Source organism: Mytilus californianus, unplaced genomic scaffold (assembly GCF_021869535.1).
Source record: "Mytilus californianus isolate M0D057914Y unplaced genomic scaffold, xbMytCali1.0.p SCAF_1, whole genome shotgun sequence".
Classification (NCBI taxonomy): domain Eukaryota; kingdom Metazoa; phylum Mollusca; class Bivalvia; order Mytilida; family Mytilidae; genus Mytilus; species Mytilus californianus.
The window spans coordinates 134,825,590-134,846,647 of record NW_026262581.1 but is presented as its reverse complement, the minus strand read 5'-3'; the positions used below and the strand labels follow the sequence as shown (position 1 = coordinate 134,846,647).

The 21,058-nt window shown below is 31.3% G+C and overlaps 1 protein-coding gene across 1 annotated transcript; it reads left to right on the top strand.

The window, feature by feature from the left end:
- The first annotated feature begins 5,377 nt into the window (after nucleotides 1-5,377).
- Nucleotides 5,378-20,228, top strand: LOC127735550 (QRFP-like peptide receptor). Its single transcript, XM_052245778.1, has 5 exons — nucleotides 5,378-5,486; nucleotides 12,217-12,340; nucleotides 13,860-14,062; nucleotides 16,658-16,751; nucleotides 19,173-20,228. The coding sequence occupies exons 1-5, from the start codon at nucleotides 5,407-5,409 to the stop codon at nucleotides 19,572-19,574; spliced, it is 903 nt and encodes a 300-aa protein (XP_052101738.1). The 5' UTR covers nucleotides 5,378-5,406; the 3' UTR covers nucleotides 19,575-20,228.
- Nucleotides 20,229-21,058: the final 830 nt, after the last annotated feature.

Sequence of the window (21,058 nt, the reverse complement as noted above, 5' to 3'; positions counted from 1 at the left end):
GCGCGAATACTTACTAATTATGGTGATTTCACTAACAGTGGAATACACAATATTTAAAAGTCTTAAGCAAGACTATGAGGTAGAGCTACTTACAAAGTCCCTAGGTAGCAACTAGAAATTGGCTTATCGTCACAATGTTTCAGCCTAAACTTAGATTAGATATTTTAATTTTATCATTGATTCCACATGTGATGAGAACTTAATACTGGTTTTGTCGTGTTTTTTTTCTGTTGCTTTCACACTTTTATATGCTAAGATATAACTTTGAACTTGTGTGGGTGGTTATGCTGACCAGTATATGCATACTTTGTCCCCCCCCCCCCCCCCCCATCCCCTCTGCTTACCTGGTTGTACCTGGTCTGACATCGTTTCCTACCTTTATATTAAAACAATATCGAGAAAATCATATTGTTATTCCTCCCAGACTAGAAATCAACACTGCAAAGCTGACATAAACTGTCACTGATGCGATATTTTCTATACAATCACCGTTAATAAGATGTGATTAAATTCGAGGAACAACTTTTTGGAATTTTTAGTTTTCAGTACTTTTTCACTTTGTAGTTGATTTTGTTTTCTAACTATTTTGGGGTCAAGTGTTCTCTTGTCATAATAAATTATATAAAATAAGCCTGGTATCTTTGATAAGATTTTCGACCCATGTATTGATGCCACTTCTGGTGAATGTTTCGCATCTAGGTTTATTACCAGCCCAGTAAACGAGACTCATGTACTGACATTGAATAACATTGATGCGGTCATTTCTGTACATTTATTGTTTATTAAAGATTAAAATAAGTGGAAACCTCTTAGGGGAAAAGGCAAAGATGGCATTAGATCTTTCTAAAGTTTTGTATTGATTTTTTTTTCAGTGCTCCGATATTTTCGTTTATTGATTTATTTTTTATTTGTCATAGTTCTAGCGAACTAAGGTCAGGGACTCTTTTCACAAAAAATCTTATACTGCTATACTGATATGTGTTTGACTTACGAGTATTTTTTGTGAACTGAATTATAAGCCTGTTATTTTTAATGAGTTTGTACATCATTGTTCGATTAAATATTGAACTGCATTCATATTCTAAAAGTAAAATTTATGGCCAGCACAAAAACATATGGCTTAATATTCAATAGAAATTCAGTTTTGGTTTGGGATGTCTTTACTTACTATGTTTTGTGTTAGCGATAAGTACTAAATTATTATAAATATTTTACAAATTCTGGTGAAAGTTTAGTTTTTGACAATCTGTACGCATTTCTAAAATGAATAAAAGTAATTTCTTTGGCCTTTTATGGTCATAAAGTCAACGTACACGTATGAATGTTTAGATTGTTTTATATTGACTCTGTTGTAAAATAATGTACATCTTTGCATTTTACTGAATAAATAACATATAATTCTCGTCTTAAATTAAAGAAGTCTATCGAGGTTAAAAATGTCAATTCACAACCTACTCCGTAGCTAAAGTATGCGGCCGGTTTTGTGTTTTTTTCCCTGAGTTATTTGATCTTTATTTTTAAATATAACTCTGATTTTTCTCTCGTGAATATGATGTAAACAGAAACAATTGTAACCTATTATATAATATTCAAATATCATTAATCGAATAAGAGGACACTGACCAACGAAATAAGCGATTGAAATCGTATGAACTCTATAACGAGCGAGTGTATGAGTTGCTAACACTTACTGAAATGTGGGTTATTGACTGACAGGACATCATTGATATATATATATATATATCTGGAAGTGAAATTAAAATCTTTGCAAGATACTTTTTCGTTTTTTGGCTTGAGAAGATTCCGTAGAATTTCTGTTTCAGATGAGTACAAAAACAATTTGGCCAGTAGGGGCATGCACAATTATTATAAACTGGAGTACCGACTGTCTTTTGAAATATCAATCCACTAAATTCAACAAATATGTCGTCCAACATTCTTATAATACCATCTTTTGTGTATTTTTGTAGGAATCGGTGTTTTTTTTCACAAAGTAAGATTTTCCATGAACTAAAATATGGAATTTACATGTACTATTCCCATTTGTGAAGAAAAGCGTTGTTTGATAAGACGATGTAGTCAATTTTTACAACATTTAGTTTTTAGAAAGTTTTCAATTAAGATTTTTTGGGTATAAACATAATAAAAAAAAAGAAAACAGAATCAACCATAAATATTTACTCCCTCACATACATGATAAAATAAATAAACTAAAAGTTAAACTATTAGAAAAAAATGTTTAGGATTAGTCCAAAATGTTTATTACCAGGGCGCAATTACCAATTGGTAGGTCGTCCTCTAAGGCATATACCGGTAACCGTAACCGTAAATCTTTCAATTGAGCACGGAGCGTAGAGCGTAGAAAAATCTTAAGTGCTGATATTACTGCAAAATTGTAAAGATTATGATTGAAAATTTTAGATTAGATCTTTACAATTTTTAAGAATCCGCATCTAATTGACACCTTTGTATGAATATACCGCATGACAACATTTCTGAAGGCAAACTGCAAAGATAAAGGCATTGTTTTATAGTAAGACACGACAACGAAGTTTAGATAAATATATAATTAACGTTAATAAATAAACTCATCGTAGATACCAGGATTAGAATTTTGTACGCCAGAAGCGCGTATCTTTTATTTGTGAAAAAAAAATTATTTGAAATTACTAGACAATATTTTAAAGGATAAAAGTTGAATATTTGATGTTGTATGTATTTATACTGCTAATTGGGGCTGTTTTGTTTTCATTTAAAGGCAGTTTTTATATTCATTTCCACAATATTGTTCCTATACTGTGACCACAAATAGGACTGAAATTTTGTCATGACAAAATAAATGAATGATTAATAAAAAGACCTTCGTGGTGTACTAAAATGTACAAAAATTATAGCCCCATTTAACGTTAATGTTTGTACAGTTGTTGTTATCAGCCCAAATGATATAGGTATGGAGAAAAATCCATTGAATATCTATAAACCAGAATGAATGTCACTATTTTCTGTCTGCAGCACTGACCATCAGATTATTTAGGGATGTTAAGCTAGATATTAAAATGGATTATACTTAATAGAAAAATACGTCTAGAGCGCTGACCCTTTGTCATTTGACGGATAGCCAAATATATAAATTAATTAAAAGGTGGTAATAAAACGTATGCTTTAATTCATTAATAAAAATAACGTCTTATACGTAAAGTCCAAAGACTGCAAGGTCATAAAAACTATTGCCTGAGATGTCAGGCTTAACGGAACACATTTTACGTATATGTTTGCTGAGATAAATTGACCACAATTAGTTTAATGTGTAAATAGTTCCAGTCTTTTCAACAAATAATGGATAAAAGGTATGACCAATCCCCCTTGCATTTTTTTCTCTCGCAAACTCAAAATCAGGAAGTTGTAAAAACTTATTGGAATTAGGATAATTTAAAGAGTCTAATAAAGAAACTTTAACGGGTTTTTAGAAATTGCCAAACCATCCCTAAATCTTAATGTTATTCAGCACTACACTTTCATGTTATGCAGATGTTTGATTCAATATTGCAAATTTTACATGTTTCTATGTAACTTTGCATAGCAAACATCTTTAAAATATACAAATCAATTTGTATTAAAAAACCATGTCATTTCATCCTTTGAACAAAGAAATGCAACAAATAATCAAAAAGACTTTTTATATCCCATGAATGAACTGGAGATTTTTAACATTATCATAAATTCTACTCGCAATCAACTGTTCATAGATATTTGGATATTGGTGTTCTAATTCACATTTGAGCATCTTTGCTGTATGTCGAACATCCTTAAAAGTATTGAGAACTGTTCGTGGAGAGATATGAAGACTCCAATCATGTGAAGTATCTGAGTATTTGGTATTCATAGTTTCATCAGTTCCCTGTAAACTACTCTAATTTCATAACAGGACAATATTTTGTTGTGCCGTGTCTTCTGAAAACCTCACATAAACCATAGAAAAAAATAGGTTTTAAAGAACATCTACGTTCTACGTTTCACGTTGTGCTGCAATATTATTTTAATATTTTTAGTAGCATGAATATATTGTTGAATGGCGTCATAACAAGAATATAGTTTTGTAAAATTTATAACATAAGCATACATTTTGCAGTATTATATGTTTCAGTATTTCATATCATTTTTCTGAACAAATAATTGCCAAACAAACAGGAAGGGAAATAAATTTCATTTTATCCTTTCTCTGGGTTTTGAATTACAATTTGTATACGATAAAACCAATATTTGATAAAGGTCGTTGATTAAGAAATATGACTGTTTCTTTTATTAATGTTCTGTGTGTTGCATAAACAAGTCAACAGTAAATCGTATGTAAAGCAAAGGTAAATTATTTATCGAGAATAAAGAAAAATATATAAATGTCAAGTCGATTCGTTGTCTGAAACAATGATGAGAAGCCCTAGAGAGTTTGAAGGCACCTACAAGGCAATCATAAAGATATACAGACAATATCAAAATGCACATCAGACATAAACAAAATATGTTTTTTTAAATGTTTCTCCTTTCTTTCTTTTTTTCTTTTTTTTTGTCACATCATGAAAAAAAACAATCTTAAACTAGACAAGAGAAGTGTCTCAAACGATAAGGCTGCTGTAAATTAACAATTTTTGCGTATTGAAAATACTGTAAAGAAATACCCAGATATGCAGCAAATTTCAAATTGAGTATACAAATTTGGGTGGATATTTTCAGATTTTCTGTGTATATGCAATCATTCTAGAACATTGAAGATTCTGTGTTGAAAACTGTAAGAGGAGTTGATTATACAAAATGGACCTAAACCTGTATCGAATTGCCATATATTTAATACCATATGAAAAATCTACGAAAATTATCCATATCACAAAGTGAGGTGTACATTTTCAATGTATATGCAAACTTTAAAGTATATATATATGCAAACTACAATGTATATGTTTATCCAAACTTCAATGTACATGCATGTATATGCAAACTTCCTCGAAAGAGTTAATAACCATAGAAGGAGTTGATAACAAAAAAAAACCAAGTATCTTCTTTTTCCGGCCAGTCCATCAAACATTCCACATGCTAAAAGTCGGAATTGAACTTCATTTAACCCGGTCAAGAAATGTATGGAACACATATATCTTACAACAAAAGTATACTAAATAACGGATACCTGTCAGAGTAACATTTGATGGCCTGAAAAAATATAAAAGTATAACTTTGCCTCAGGTAGTTACAACCTAAGTTAAATCAGAACTACGTTATTTAAAAACTGAAAATCTAGATCGTGTAACAAAAAGTTTCATGATATAAGAAATTGCACAGCTAGAAATTTCATTTTGTATAATTATTTTCTTGCAGTTTGCAGCCTTCTTTTCTTTCCAATGGAATTTAGGAGAATTCATGTGTAAGGCCGTGTATTATATACAGAATGTATCAGCTATTTGTTCCGTGTCAACGTTGACAGCCATGAGTTTAGAGAGGTTTGTACACAGGTTTATAGTTATGTAGTATCTAAATATCATCAATACATGCTTTTAACAAATATTAAAAGTCTGCTAAGATGTAAATCCCCGACGAGGTTCCTTGATGTCGATATAATCATTGTATGTCTACATGATACTGCCTTGTACTGACAAAATTTATCTTCATACATGCACGTACAATAAACACGGAAGTAAATTCAATATAGATATTTCCATGTTTAGTACCAAACATTAACTGCAATCATTTGTCTCATTCTAGGCTATGAAGCATAAATTTCCAAATGAAGTTTTCATACCTAAATTCATTACGAGAAGAAAGACGTTTCTTTGTCTGTTGAATACATTCAGGTTTTTTAAAATGAAATGTCGTGGGTCTCCTGTTTTTGGGTTTATTTTTTATGTCTCTTATTTATAGGAAAAGTAGTATATTATTTCTAAGAAAACTGTTAAATCAAGATTTCCATATAAAATATCGGTAAAGGCTTTTGCTTAACTCTACCATAAATAGATACTTACGATGATAGTATGATTACAACTACATACATTCAAGTCTGTCTCATCTCGTAATTTATTATATTGTAATCAACAAAGCAAACAAGTTGTATAATCAGTCATTTGGTTGTTCTTTTTGGCTAGATAAAAAGTATAACAAAAATACCGTACTCCAAGGTAAATTCAAAAAGGGGAAGTCCATAAAAAATTACAAAATCAAGTGTTATCAACCAACGGACGCGTGAAAAACAACTGCCATATTTCTGACGTGGTACAGACACAAAACATATTCATAGTTATGCCATGTTAATAGCTTTTAACACGGATATCTTAAAGATTTTACCAATTGTTGTATATTGATGAAATATGTGCAATACGATAGAGTATTGTTTGTTTTGTTTTTTTATTATTGTTTAAACATACATTATCTAAACAATTTGCAGAGTGTTTCAGATAGCCTACCGAAACAGGTATCTTTTAGTTATGGAAATATTAGGTTTACATTTTTCCAGCTATGTTGTACGTATATTCATAATTTTTGAAATTTGAATTATTTGTGATTATTTGTTTCATTGAATATACATATACATATTTAGGAATATATGTAAATAATCTATAAATTCCATTGTCAACTATGCTTTCTGTGCTATCGGCAATATCATATATACTGTATTTATAGAATGATTGATATGAGCGTATATAGAGCATACACACATGGTTGTCCGTCTTATGCGGAAAGTTGAATTAAATTTCAATTTCGCGAGACTAAATGTAAAAAAGATTAAAATTTTCGGTCATGAATTGGCTTTTTAGTTGCAAATTATCGTGTGTATTCCTAGAGGACTATGGGTTTTTATGGTTGTGCATCAATATGATTTTATAGGGAAACTTCATGAAGTGGCTTCTCAAGAAGAATGGAGAGATGCTCATATTACCCTTTAACTTGACATTGCACTAGATGATGCCATTTCAAAAAATAATTTGAAAAAGTAGGCGATTTTGTCTCTTTCATTGAACTGGAAACAAAGTTTACCAGACATATTACTGTGTCTCGGCATGGACGTAGAAATCAATAATGTGGAGTTGAGATTTCATTCCAATTGCATGACTGAAAAAGATGAATCTAATTTTCCGATTGTAAACTCTCTGATTATTTTATAAAGTTAAAGAATTTGGCTATTCTTGTTTGGTCCCTTTTGGTCATTTATTTCCTAACGTTTCTACGTATTTATATACATTACTGGTTTTCTAATGTTTGGGTTTGAGCGTTCTGTTAATCAAGAGAAGTGCTTTGGACACACGAAATTTATAAAGTTGTATTTTTATTTTTATTTTACAACAGAAGTATTCCAATTGTCGTAGTCACATTATCGCTGTTTGTTTTGTATGTGGATGATTGTCGAAAATGATGTATTAAAAAGATTTAACATGACCTTAGCTTAGTTGAGCAGATAGTGCAAACCTTCTGAATCCCACCTCAATTTTATGTTTGATTCAATCTTTATGCTTTCTGTTATATTACAGCTTATGGTAGTACACATTTTAATTTTACAAAATAAAACTGATTTCCCTTTAGTTTATTATGAAGTGATAAAAAGGATAAATTGATCCCTAGAGCTTATCGTAGTGCTACATGATTTTGTTTTGTGTTCTGTCCCACTAATTTTTTATTAAGATCTTCCAAAGCACCAATATCGAAAGTGAATAGTTTAATTATTGTAAAGCATCGCTTGATGGTTTGTGTTATCCTTTATCGGGTCTTTTAATCTATTGAAGTATTTTTCTGTCTGTCATTAAAAAAAGAACCATAATCAGTTTTATATACCAACATAAGAACTGGAGAAACAGTTTAGCATATTTATATTTGTGTTTTACACTTATTATGACAATATTCATGTTCACTTTTGAAAGCAATACGCTTATCAATGATGTTAATACTATAATAACGTTTACTGACGGATGTTTTCTTCACTATGACGCTAAATCCATGAACCTAACAATGTTTATGCATTGTCAAGTTTGTTTCGGATAGTTTATTTGTCATCTAATAAGGGATTGCAATCCTACTTACTGGTGATCTTAGTTGCGCGTCTAGTTTTTATTTTGAGTTGTCAGCGGATTAAGCACTAATGTTAATTCATTACCTTAATAATACTGAAAATTTTGAAGCCTACACTCTCAGTATAGCTAGGCTGGTTAATGTTTATCCAGGAACAAGTGTTGTCATCGGCACTGAAAACGTTTATGTCCGTATTGCTACTTTTATTTTTTTCTTCATGATTTTGCTACTTCTTACTTAATGCCTTTAATTTGTAAAGACTTTTTTTTAATTTTTTTTTGCGGGGTGGGGATATTTAAGGGGTAAATAATTCATTGTAGCTCGAGGAAATAAACCACATGTCACATAAAAATATAAGATAAGGTATATGCACAAATACAAGTAGTATGGTTTTTTTGCATCCACATGATCTTTTTTCTTTTTTGGTATATTGCATTTGATTTTATTGACACAAATATATTTACGAATTTTTTTTGTTGGCAGATTCTTGTAATAGAATCTTTAATCTGAAACATTTCTACGGAATTTTATTACAACACAATTAAAAGTCCCATTTATTCTTAAATAAACGGAATCAATGGTTTTCCATGGCGCTGAGAAAATCCAGACCTTAAGTGACTATCCATGACTTGTTAAGGCCTCTGTCAATCATACTACGGCACGAAAACAAAATATACCGAGCTCGTTAGTAAAAAACCTTTGAGAAATGTTTTCTTTAATTTCCATCACAAAACTCAAGTCTTTACGATCCATATAAAGCCAATTTAAAATCTCATTAAAATCGGTTATCTTATTTCAGAACAATTAATGAGGCTTTGGCATTCTATCGATATATCGAACTTAGTTAAGAAGTAAAACTTGCATTCAAATAATGCACGAAAATGTTAAGATATTTTAATCCCACAGGCTTTATACTCTTCAGTCCTAGTTAAACTTCAATCATACCACATTTCCTTATTTTTATTCTAATTGCATAACTATTTCAACTAGCATCTCTTCTTTGCTGCATGATATTATAATCAAAAGAAACAAATTAGATATTGAATTACAATCAAATTCTTGATGGTGAAATCCTTCAGAATCTCAAGATTTAAAGATATAGAGGCGGAATTCGTTTAGCAAATATTCAATATATGTTAATATTTAATTTAACTAATATACATTTTTAAAAACACTGTACTTGATTTTGAAGATTTGAAAAAGAAATAGCAATATAAGATTTTATTAACTTATTAACCTTAATGATAATTCTTTCATATATCAAAACAAAGTTCCAACACGGATATGTTTTGATACATGTGTGGAATTAATATTGATTGTTCAACTAATATAAAAGCATTTTGTATGATAATATCATTTTTCAAACAAACGTTACATATGTGTTAAAATGTAGAAATCTTTGAATTTCCGTTTTATGTGATACCTTACTATATAGATATATAGCAAATATAGAAAAAAGTGACTCCAATTTTATCGTAACGCAACATATGACAATGTAAAGTTTATGACGAAATAAAGATTTTGATATTTCTGTATAATTGGAGGGGTTGATGGGTGACGAGAAGGGCAGTTAGGGTGGGAAACACGAATATGACAAACACATAGGATTTGATATATTGCAAAAACATCTAACAAGTAACCATGCCTTCTAGCATTCATGAAAAGATATTAACAAACAGAAATTTTCATGTTGAATTTTTTATAATTTTCAGTATAAAACACGTGACGCTGCTATGATTGTTTCACCTCCTTGTCAGTTCAAAACTACACAGTAGATAAGAAAAGGAAAACACACATTTAACAGCAAAAATACAGCAATGAGTTCTATAAGTTATAATAATCATTTATTTAAAAAAAAAGTATAGCAAATATACCGAACTCCAAGGTAAATTCAGACGTGTGAAGTCCATAATAACTGACCAAACCAACCGTTAGACTGTATCTATAGACATATTATCTAAACAATAGGAAATAGGAAATAAAGTTTTACAGACGCAACTATTTGTTTTCATTATTGCAGTGCCACTAAAAATATCCCTGAAAGCCAAGCACGGATTTGACGCTTTCGTTATCATATGGAATTTAATATCCATTTACTTCAGTTTAATCCTTCCCTTTTATAATAACAGTCATTTGCAGGAAAATTCTGTTGTTTTATTCTTGTCGCATATAAACACTATTTTTCACAACATTCATTCATTTCCTATCATTTATTTCTATTGAGCAATAAATTTTTCGCTTGAACTAAAAAGTCTCTTACAGAGAAAAGTCATTTGACAGGTTGTTTTTCACTGAAGGTTTCTCATTAAGTTGTCTGATGATATTTTAATCACAAAATGTTAAAAACATGAGAAAGTACATTCCGTTGTTTATATGCCACTATTTCGTAATGTATTACCTCAACTGTCGTAATACAATTGCACTTTCTTGATAATACTATTTTGGACCAAGCGTTCAGAGTGATTCACTTGATATTGCTGACGATCAGGCTGATTTATTTACTCGTTTTATATCTTAATGAAGGGAAAGCACTTACAAACCAATATTTCATGCTAATTTAGAACTAACTAGTTTGACTTGTACTTTTGTTTTAAGAAAAGGCGTTGGTAGTTAATTACATCATTGTTATCTCCCGTGAATGTTTGCCTTAGGTTTAGCATAGATGTATAGGTTTTATACATCTATGGTTTAAGGAAACATTGATTATAAAAGTGATAGCTTTACGTCAGTTTTAGATTCAAGACGGAAAAAGACTTGAGTATCCGCAATTTGATAGAAATCTACAACTAAGGGAAAAAATTTAATCAAAAGGATAGAAGTCACGTGGTGCAAATCCCATGAATATAGTGCTTAGGATTTTACAATATGTTATAAGACCTATCAACTTTCGTACATTTCAGATATTGTAATATTTATTGGCTATACACTTCTTTTTTTATTTAGCAAAATATATACACTTAAATATATAGTGATATTCATCTAGTCACGCTTGATTCATATCGATAACTTTCCGTCAAAGTATTTACTTTTAGACGACCTCTATTGCGTCATTTGTGCGTTTGTTGGGCATAAAATCTACGTCATAACGTTGACAAAGGGATGATTATCGTATATAGGAATTATTTCCATATTTCGGCCTAGCTAAATGTAATAAATGATAAAACTAATATGCGCTTATGCTATATAAATCAGACTGAAATAAATTTAACACAATCACATATAGAATAGTAATCTGAAACGCAATTTAAAACTTCATTACAAAAAGAAAATGTGTACTCCAAATGGAACAAACAATTCAAAGCGCAAGTCTTGCTCCTAAGCAACTTAAACATACAAATGCATGAATAAGTAATGAAGACAGTGGCTCTCTTGTCTATTTAAGATCACGTTGATAAACGTAAATAGATGAGACATTTTTCTTATTAACTTTTATTTTGGAATACTAAATGAATATTGCATATTGTCTTTGGTTATAAAATTCTTTAAATAGAAAAACAATAAGCTTTGATACGTCAAAATCTAATGAGATATATGTGTGAAGGTAACCAGATACTGTTATGACATCATTCTGTAAAACTATAATTGAATACAAATACAAACCCCATGCTACTTAAAATTTAAAAAAAAAAACAAATGTATGTGAATTAAATACATGTATAGCGATAGTGCACTTTACTATTAAATTGTTTTCAAATTGCCATCTCATCAGCGACGACAGAGGAATCACTTTCATTAACTATCATTTTTGTATAATTGCCAAAAAACACTTAAATATGATTCGTTACTAGGATTTAAAATAGTTTTGCAATGAAGTAAATCTTTTTCTATTTTAACTTGATAATAACTCTTCTACAAAAAGACTGATCAACAAAAGGAAGGTTAGCTTGTTTGAAAGCTTCCGCAAGCATTACAATCAAAATGCATTTTGTAGAAAGACACTGGCGGGGTTTTGGTCTATAGTTATGATAAATACTAAGATTTGATTGATACGTACATTTGAAGGCTATGCATGAGCTTACTGCAAGCAACCGAACCAAACGATTGTTGTTCAGTTCATGTAAAAGGGCTCTACAAATGAGATCTAACGTTTCTTTGTTTTAGATTTTATTGTCATTTACTAAAGAATCAAAATTTACTTCTAGATTTCATGATTTTAATATTTTCGTATATTTTCAGGTATTATGCTATACTCCATCCAGTCAGATCAAAATATGTGTGTACTGTTGGAAGGGCAAAGAAAGTTATTTGTATTTTATGGATAGCTTCTTTGGTTTTAGCATGTCCTATACTCTATGGGAGGGTATGCATGTTAATGTTTTTTTTCCTTATATTTGTCAGATGTGGCTTTTCTTGTCCTATAGAGAAGTATTATCTTCTAGGGTTTAGCAAGTTCGTGACGTCTACCCATTTTCTTATTTATCTGTTATTGGTTTACAATGAGTTTGGAGGGGACATTAAGTGTAACCCTTGTCCGTTTGTACGTCCGTCCGTTCGTACGTACGTACGTCCTTACTAACGTCCCGTAATTGGTTTCCGTTCTCTAACTTTAGTATGCCTCAACCAAATGTTATGAAACTTATACGTATAGATTATAACATGCCCTTTTCCATATTGGCCCTGGTATCATCCCGAGACTCCCATATCGGCCTCGAGGCTTTAGCCGAGGGCCGATATGGGTCGAGGGATGATACCAGGGCCAATATGGAAAAGACATGTTACAATCTATTTATCACATATTTAAGTTCTGCAGAAAGGGGAAAAAAGTTCAATTATAACAATTTAATGAAATATAACGGGTAAAATCTTTTAAAAATTTTATCACAAAAGTTTTATCACATTTTCAAATTTAGTTTTTATCATTTACTCCATAGAAATTTATTGTCACATTTCCACTTATTTTGGAATATGGCAATACACAATTGCGTAATTCTCCGGCACTTTTTGACCACTCCTTTAGAATTTTAATGTCACTTTCAGTTTTTTTTCTTGTGTTAGCGTATTTCATTTGCTCTACAAAGTCTGTCATTGTTCGCCGTCGTTAAGGACGCAATGACGTCACGTCATTTGAAATCAGGGCACAATAACCAATAACCTCTTTTTTGCCCCGGGCAATTTTGAGGTTATTGCATATGCAAAACCCAACGTATTCGTAACAAATATGTGATAAACACTGTTTATTACCACAAAACACAGATCAAGTGTTAAATTGGGTAGCGTCACTGTTACTGTTCTAGGGTTATGCTCCTTTACAAATGGAAAAATTGTTATGTTTTTGTTTCCTTTCTCTAACTTAAGTTTGCCTCAACCAAATGTTATGAAACTTATACATAATGCTTATTACTACAAAACGCAAATCGAGTTCGAATTTGGGCGGCGTCACTTTTACCGTTCTTAAGTTATGTCCCTTTATAACATTTTATGAAAGCGGGGGCATCATCTGTGTCCCATGGACACATTCTCCATTTATTGTTTTGCCATGGCGTTGTCACTTTAATTTCGACTTAAATTTATACGGTGTGTGGAGTCGTCTTAAAGTTGAAGTGGGGTGAGAACATTTGCTTCATTTTAGAAGCCTCGCATTGATTTTATGGAAAAGAACAACGCTGTTCCTCTGCCTTTTTTTCATAAGCACGAATTGATTTAGTGGCATGAATTGATAAAATATATCCTTTCTTTCCCGTTATATAAATAAAAAAAATTAATACGGAAGGACACATTCATAAGGACAGTAAGAGAGCTGATGCTGATTTAAATACATGAATCACGTGCGAACGTTAGAACTGGTAAAACTGTATACAATTCATTCAATCTCATTTCAGGAGTACCATATCGTACATGGCATTAATCGGGAGGCAATTTGGTGCAGAAAGATCTGGAATTCATTTGCTATATCTGTTGCCTATGAAATCTACATGATTTATATTCTATTGCTAGTACCTGTTATTATAATGACGTTTGCGTATGTAAATATATGCCTCGAATTGTGGCATATTTCATCATTTCAAAACAGACAGCAACGCAGGTTAGTGTTAATACCATTCATAACCCATGTCAAAATCAGTTGGAAAAATATGAAAAAAAATAAGAAATGGGAAAAGATTTGTTAGTTTTTCTTTCACCACGAAGAACTTCCTTTTGTTAAAGTGGACGATAAGGTCAATTTTAGGGAAACCACTTATAATTAGTCAGTGCTATATGGTATGCATTTGTACAACTATTGGCACATCTCAATTCAATGGAGATTATTTGTCCCTTCCCGCTCAATCATGATGTATTGAGTTTGAAAATTTTGCATAGGTTACAAGTTTAAGTTTGTGATTAAATCAGTTTAAGGGGAATCACTTATAATATTCAAATGATATTCGGTATGCAGTTGTATGAGCATTGACATATCTTATTTCCATGGATTATTTGGCCATGTACCTTCAGTCATGGTTCATTGACTCTTAATATTTTGCATAACTTACATGTTAAAGTATTGCTTTTTTTTATTTGAACATTTTCATTTTAATATCATAATAACACACAGGCAAGACACATCTCTGTGTCAAAAGTTTATTCTAGACCTCAGTGTTTGCATTGATACAGTTTAATGATGAAGACTTTATGTTGATATTTCGATTGTTTTGTTCTTTGATTTTATCTTAGTAACATTTACCATACATATCCTTGTATTCATATCTAAGAAACCTTATGTGATACAATTGTTTTAAGAGAAAGCTATTAATAGAATGGCCCTTTGATTTGGTTATAGTCAAATAAAATATTGATTCTTTAATTTATATATCAAGGAGAAAATTAATAATATTTCGCATGTGTACATTATGAAACACGACTAAAATGCTTCCTTCATTTATTGTACTACTATTGCATTGAAATCTTTTGGACAAATCAACCAGGAGCATTGCTAAAAACATCATTTACTCGACCGTCCATTTCATTGCTGTAAGGTATCTACTCTGAGATATTGCAGTCAAGATTAAAGTGTAAGAATGCTTGATTTCTTTTTCAACAGATTCAGTCATTCAAGCTTGCTTCCTTCAAACTATTTCGACCAAATCGTAATTGATGAGTTTTTTGTACACGAAACGCGCGTCTGGCGTACCAAATTATGAGCCTGATACCTCTGTTGAGTTTTTTCTGATAATTGATACAAGCAAAATTCACAAATACAAAATATCGCACAGAACAACACAGAACAAAAAAAGATAAAAGCAAGAAGAACCTCGCAATAAGAATAAGGGATGAAATCAGGTGCACCGGAAGCGTAAGCAGTACCTGCTAACCTAGTAAAAATCCAATGATATGTCACATTCGATGATTACACACACGACGGAAGGGAGACATAATTCTAATAGCGACAAGTTGAACATATACATGGTGATTTCTGACCTAGATTCCTTAGTCGTTAACCAAATCATAAAACGTTCGAACATAGGAACTCAACATTAGAACCATTCGATTAATAGCTTCCTTGTGATCAACTTCAATATATATACAATAACTGTTTAGTGTCTTTAAATATCAACTGTATTTGTACGAGGCTAAGAAACAGGTGTAATGCGAGCTTCAGCGAGCTATTACTCCTGTTTCGAGCCGTGTACAAATACAGCTGATATTTAAAGACACTAAACAGTTATTGTCTTTATCCTGCAATTAAATTTGTACAATTTTTTTCCATCCCAAACGTTGAATTTGTTTTTGAAAGAAATCGACATGACTTAAACGCGGACAGCAATGAGGTCCCCAAATTGAACTGTGACGTAAACAGTAATTTGACATAACCGTTCGCTCGCAACAGAAGCAGGATACCAGGAGACTATATACGTCTAGTATACGTATATCGCTTCGTGTTATCTGTACACCTGTATTAGTATAGTAGAAAGGTCGATTGCAAGATAAATCAAGATAATTACGATAGATAAGCAAAGCCTGTAATATTGTATCAACTGGCAGATGTATACTCTATATGATGGCCTTGCTATATAAAAATGAAGTCTACAATGAAACAAATCAAAGTAAATTATTTGCCGTAGCTGTGTTTGTTTAAACTATTCACATGTTTAAATAACTGAGGTCACCGTTCGGCCTTTAACAATGAGCAAAAGACCAATACGGTATAGAAACTTTAAAATGTCCCGGGATAAAAAAAAATGTGAATTAATTATAAAAGAAAACCATGGGCCGAAAAAAATTTAGTAGCATACAATGAAAATAATTATGGCAGACGACAACAACTGGACCCTTTTTTTAAAACATATCTCTATTTTTGCTTTTTTTTTATTTTGATAATTTCAAGTGTATTTCATTTGGAATAGCATAATTACTTTTGAAAAGGCTTTTTCGATCACGTGTAGAACATCCATGAAATAATAAATATATTTATAAGCTTTATATAACAAACATAAATTTGTACACATGCAAAATTGTATTCATGCGGCGATTAAAAAAATTAGCTTAACTTTGACAAGTGGAATTAGTACGTTCAATATTCATATAAAGTGTTCACAGAGTGTGTTTACAAAAAGTGGAATAAACAAATTGAACTAGGAGTTCCAGATTTTTAATTTCCATTTACACTTAAGATGTATTATGAACCTCTTAATACTTTTTATAGGTTAACCTCATCGAATGGCTCAAATACAGATACAGATAGTTCTCCATATTTAGTACCTCGAAAGTCACGTGATGATAATAAAAGTAAAAAGCAGGTGAGTGGAATCTAAATAGCGATTATAACATATAAATAGTAACTTGAATGGAGAGTTGTCTCATTGGCACTCATACCACATCTTCCTATATCTATATAATCAGTCTTGCCTCATTTTTGCTGTTGATGTAAAGCTATTGATATTTTATATTTCTAAAGTTCAGCTACGTTAAATGTAATGTGAAAGATCAGCTATTGGATTTTTCCCCTTAGTATTAGTAATTCGATAGTTTATTAAAAAAGGTACGCCACTTTAATATTCAACTAATATTTAACTTGATATTCTGCTTTGGAACATACCCTCGCAAATGGTCATTGTCTTATTTATGTCCAATTTTTAAAGCAGGGAGTCCTAGTAAACCTGAAAATTACAGAGGCATAGCAATTAATTCATGCATTGGAAAATTATTTAACAGTATTCTTAATAAAAGACTTGACATTCATCTTGATAAAAATAATATAATTCATCCATGTCAGGTTGGTTTTTCAAAAAAGAGCAGAACATCTGACCATATGTTTGTTTTAAAAACCATATTAGATAAATATACTAAAAGAAAAGGGGGAAAAATTTATGCTTGCTTTGTGGACTTTAAAAAGGCTTTTGATAGGGTCATACACTGTGGTATTAAATACAAATTATTGGAAAATAACATATCTGGAAAATTTTATACTATTTTAAAAGATATGTACAGAAAAAATGAAATGTCGGTGAAAGTGGGTAATGTACTAACGCCATCATTCAGCTCGCTAGTTGGGGTAAGGCAAGGGGATGTTCTAAGCCCAAATTTATTTAAACTTTTCATTAACGATCTGCCTCCAAGATTTGAGTCGAGTCCAGATGCTGTTTATATCAATGGGCGTAGAATTGATTGTCTTATGTACGCCGATGACATTATTATATTATCAAACACTAAACAGGGTCTTCAAAACCGACTTGATAAACTGCACACTTATTGTATTGATTGGTGTTTAGATGTAAACTAGTCCAAAACAAAAGTTTTAATTTTTAACAAGCCTGGAAAATTTTTGAAGGAATCACTTTGTTTAGATAATGAGGCTATAGAATGTGTTAACAGATATAAATATTTAGGGATAGTCTTTACTTCTAGTGGTCTTTTTCAGCAGGGGAAAGATGAGCTATTCAAAAAGTCCTTAAAGGCAAAATTTAAACTACAAAAATCCATGTCAGCTTGTAATCCAAGTATTGATACTGCAATCCATTTATATGATCACACAATAAAACCAATTTTATTATATTGTAGTGAAATCTGGGGTACCTTTAAGATTAACTCTGCTGCTTGCAAGAAAAAAAGTGATTATCTATTTAAATTAATTTACATAAATGATTATTTGGAAAAATCACATTTCAGGTATCTAAAATATATTCTTGGTGTAAATAAAAAAGCCTCAAATTTGGCAGTGTTATCAGAGGTTGCAAGATTTCCTCTTTATTTTTCTGTCATTATATCTATGGTAAAATATGTACACAGGCTTAACAAATTGGACGATGGGTTACTTTATGATGCTTATGTTTGTAATAAAATTTTAGATGCAGGAAACATTAATTGTTGGTATTCATCTATGAGATATGTCCTTCAATCACTTGATATACAAAATTTGAATACAAAGCTCAATAAATTAATTAAATTTGTAAAATGTAAACTTTGTAACAGTTTTAAAACATTTTGGGTGGTCAAAAGATCTGATACCTTATCACAAGGTAATAGTAAATTAGAAAATTATTTCAACCTCAAGACTGACTTCGTAAAGGAGGCTTATTTATCAATTAAAGATTTTAATATAAGAAGAGCTATATGTAAATTGAGAATAAGTGCACATGATTTTAAAATTGAGAAAGATAGATATAGTAAAAAATACATAGAGAGAAGTCAGCGTCTATGCCATCACTGCCTATCACATGGATCAAATTCTATTGAAGATGAGACCCATTTCACAGTAAGTTGTCCTTTATATAACGAACAGAGAAAATTATTATGGGATAAAGTAAACAGTTTTTGTAATAATTTTAAAGAATTACCCAAGGATAAAAAATATTTCTGGCTGTTCACAAATGAGCATTTACCAACTCTTATGTGCCTAGGCAATTATATAATTAAGTGTTTAGAAATAAGATCCAGGTGGATACAAAATATATAAAATAATATTTAATTATTATGAAATTATTGTTATAGTTATGTAAGACACATGATGTGTTAGGCTCTGATCCTGTCCATAATATGATAGTATTATATTAGGATCTAGTTTTTCTTTTTTCCAATCATATTGTGCTTAATATTGTTGTAAATGATGCCCTTTATGGGTTCTTGATTAGATTAATAAAATTCTTATCTTTATTCAAACCGTTTTCTCAGCGAATTTACTGTTAATGTGTAATTTTTATATATTTTTTTCTTTTGTACAGGTCATAAAAATGTTGGTTGCTGTGATTGTAATTTTTATCATTTGTTGGGCACCATTACAAATCAACAATGTTTTAATCGGATTTGAAGTTTTACCAGATCTCCATGAAGGCCACCATAAACATATTCGCGAAGCTTTTTACATTATGGCATATGCCAACAGCAGTATTAATCCTATCATATATACATTCATGTCGAAAAAGTTTAAGGAAACATTTAAAAAGACCATATGTGCTTGTGTTTTATGGAGACGCGGAACTAGCCGATCACAAACGTATCGGTACGCGACAGAACTTAGAGACGAAGGAAGTAAGACGTGTCATACGTCACTTGTCAATCATAAAAATGTTATTGAAATGAACTCGTATGGATCGCAGAGATCATCAAGCCCCTCACATGTGTAGAAGGTAACTCGTATGGATAGCAGAAACCATTAAGTCCTTCACATATGTAGAAGGTGACAAGAGCCATGCACAGTTTATTATTATCTTGAAACTATAAGAAAGCAATTGTTTCATTGTTGATATACTTGAGCTTAACGTGGCAAAATAGTATCTACGACGTCAAAGCTCAACAAATTACAGTAAAACAATGTTATGCAGCGTGATCTGGGCAGACGATTTTCATTCACAAATAGTAAAATATGAATTATTATAGTCATATTCATTTCTATTTCGTGGTCTAAAATGATAATACTCTTGAAATTCACATAACTGTTTATGATTTCGGTACGATTGTGAAACATAAGAAAATTGTGTTATATATGAATGAACTGCAAAAACTAATTAGCTTGACAATATATCAAATAAACATAGAATTAATATTAATCTATGTAATTAAATAAGTGCATTTCATGAAATCAGCCGTGATTTATTGTGAAAGAAATCCTTCGCCAGCTGTAGCTCTAATAAAATGAAAGCCTCTTCAGCTTATAATACTAATACAGTTTGTAATCGTGTTGTATTTCAAAGCTTCGTACGGCAATTAAAACAACATATCTAAGGATTCTGTGTATGTCTATCAGGCGAAGTCTTATAAACAAAGATTGAATTATTTCGAGTATGTACGACATATCGTATTGTATCAGACTGGTATCATCCAATCAACACAGTTTTTTTGTTTGTATGCAAATTAAAGGTTACAAGACCTGTTCTTTTGATATGTTGGTTATTTCTTAGGATACATGTATATTGACATTTATCTCTCATTAACATCCTTCCATTACCATGTCTTTTCAAATTCAGTGAACTGTTTCATAATCAAACGTGGTAAGTATCACAGTAAAAGACCAAACATACAGTGTAAACTTAGATGCTTTGAATGGTCACCAATTGCTGCTTCATAAATGCCACCCATCGTGCTGTCTCTGTTTAATCACAAAGATATCCGCACATGATAAAGATATAAAGTATCGCACAGCATCAGATTGCTAATTTTCTAGCTTTTGTGTAAATCTAATACAACACCAAGGGAATTGACTGTTGGTACATATAAATTCTAGAACCCTTTAAATGGAAGCGAACTATACCGAGGGGGACATCAGTCGAGATAAATTGACAACGCCATGGCAAAAACCGAAAGACAACGAAAAGACTAACTGGTTCACAACACTACAAAACATAGAAAACTAAAGACTGAGTAACGCGAGCTCCACCAAACACACGGTGTGATTTCGGGTGCTCCCGACGGGAAGGAAGATTCTGTTCCATTAGTGGCACCCGTCATGTTCATACTAAGTACAAATAAGGTGATAAGTCTCATTCGGTAATGTCACAATAGAGGGAAAGAGAACGGGTTTGTGGTAACGACAATATGAACATTTCCGTGGTCATCTGTGCATAGATATTCCATAAGGGACAACTAGTGATTGCATCCGTAAAACTTTCGA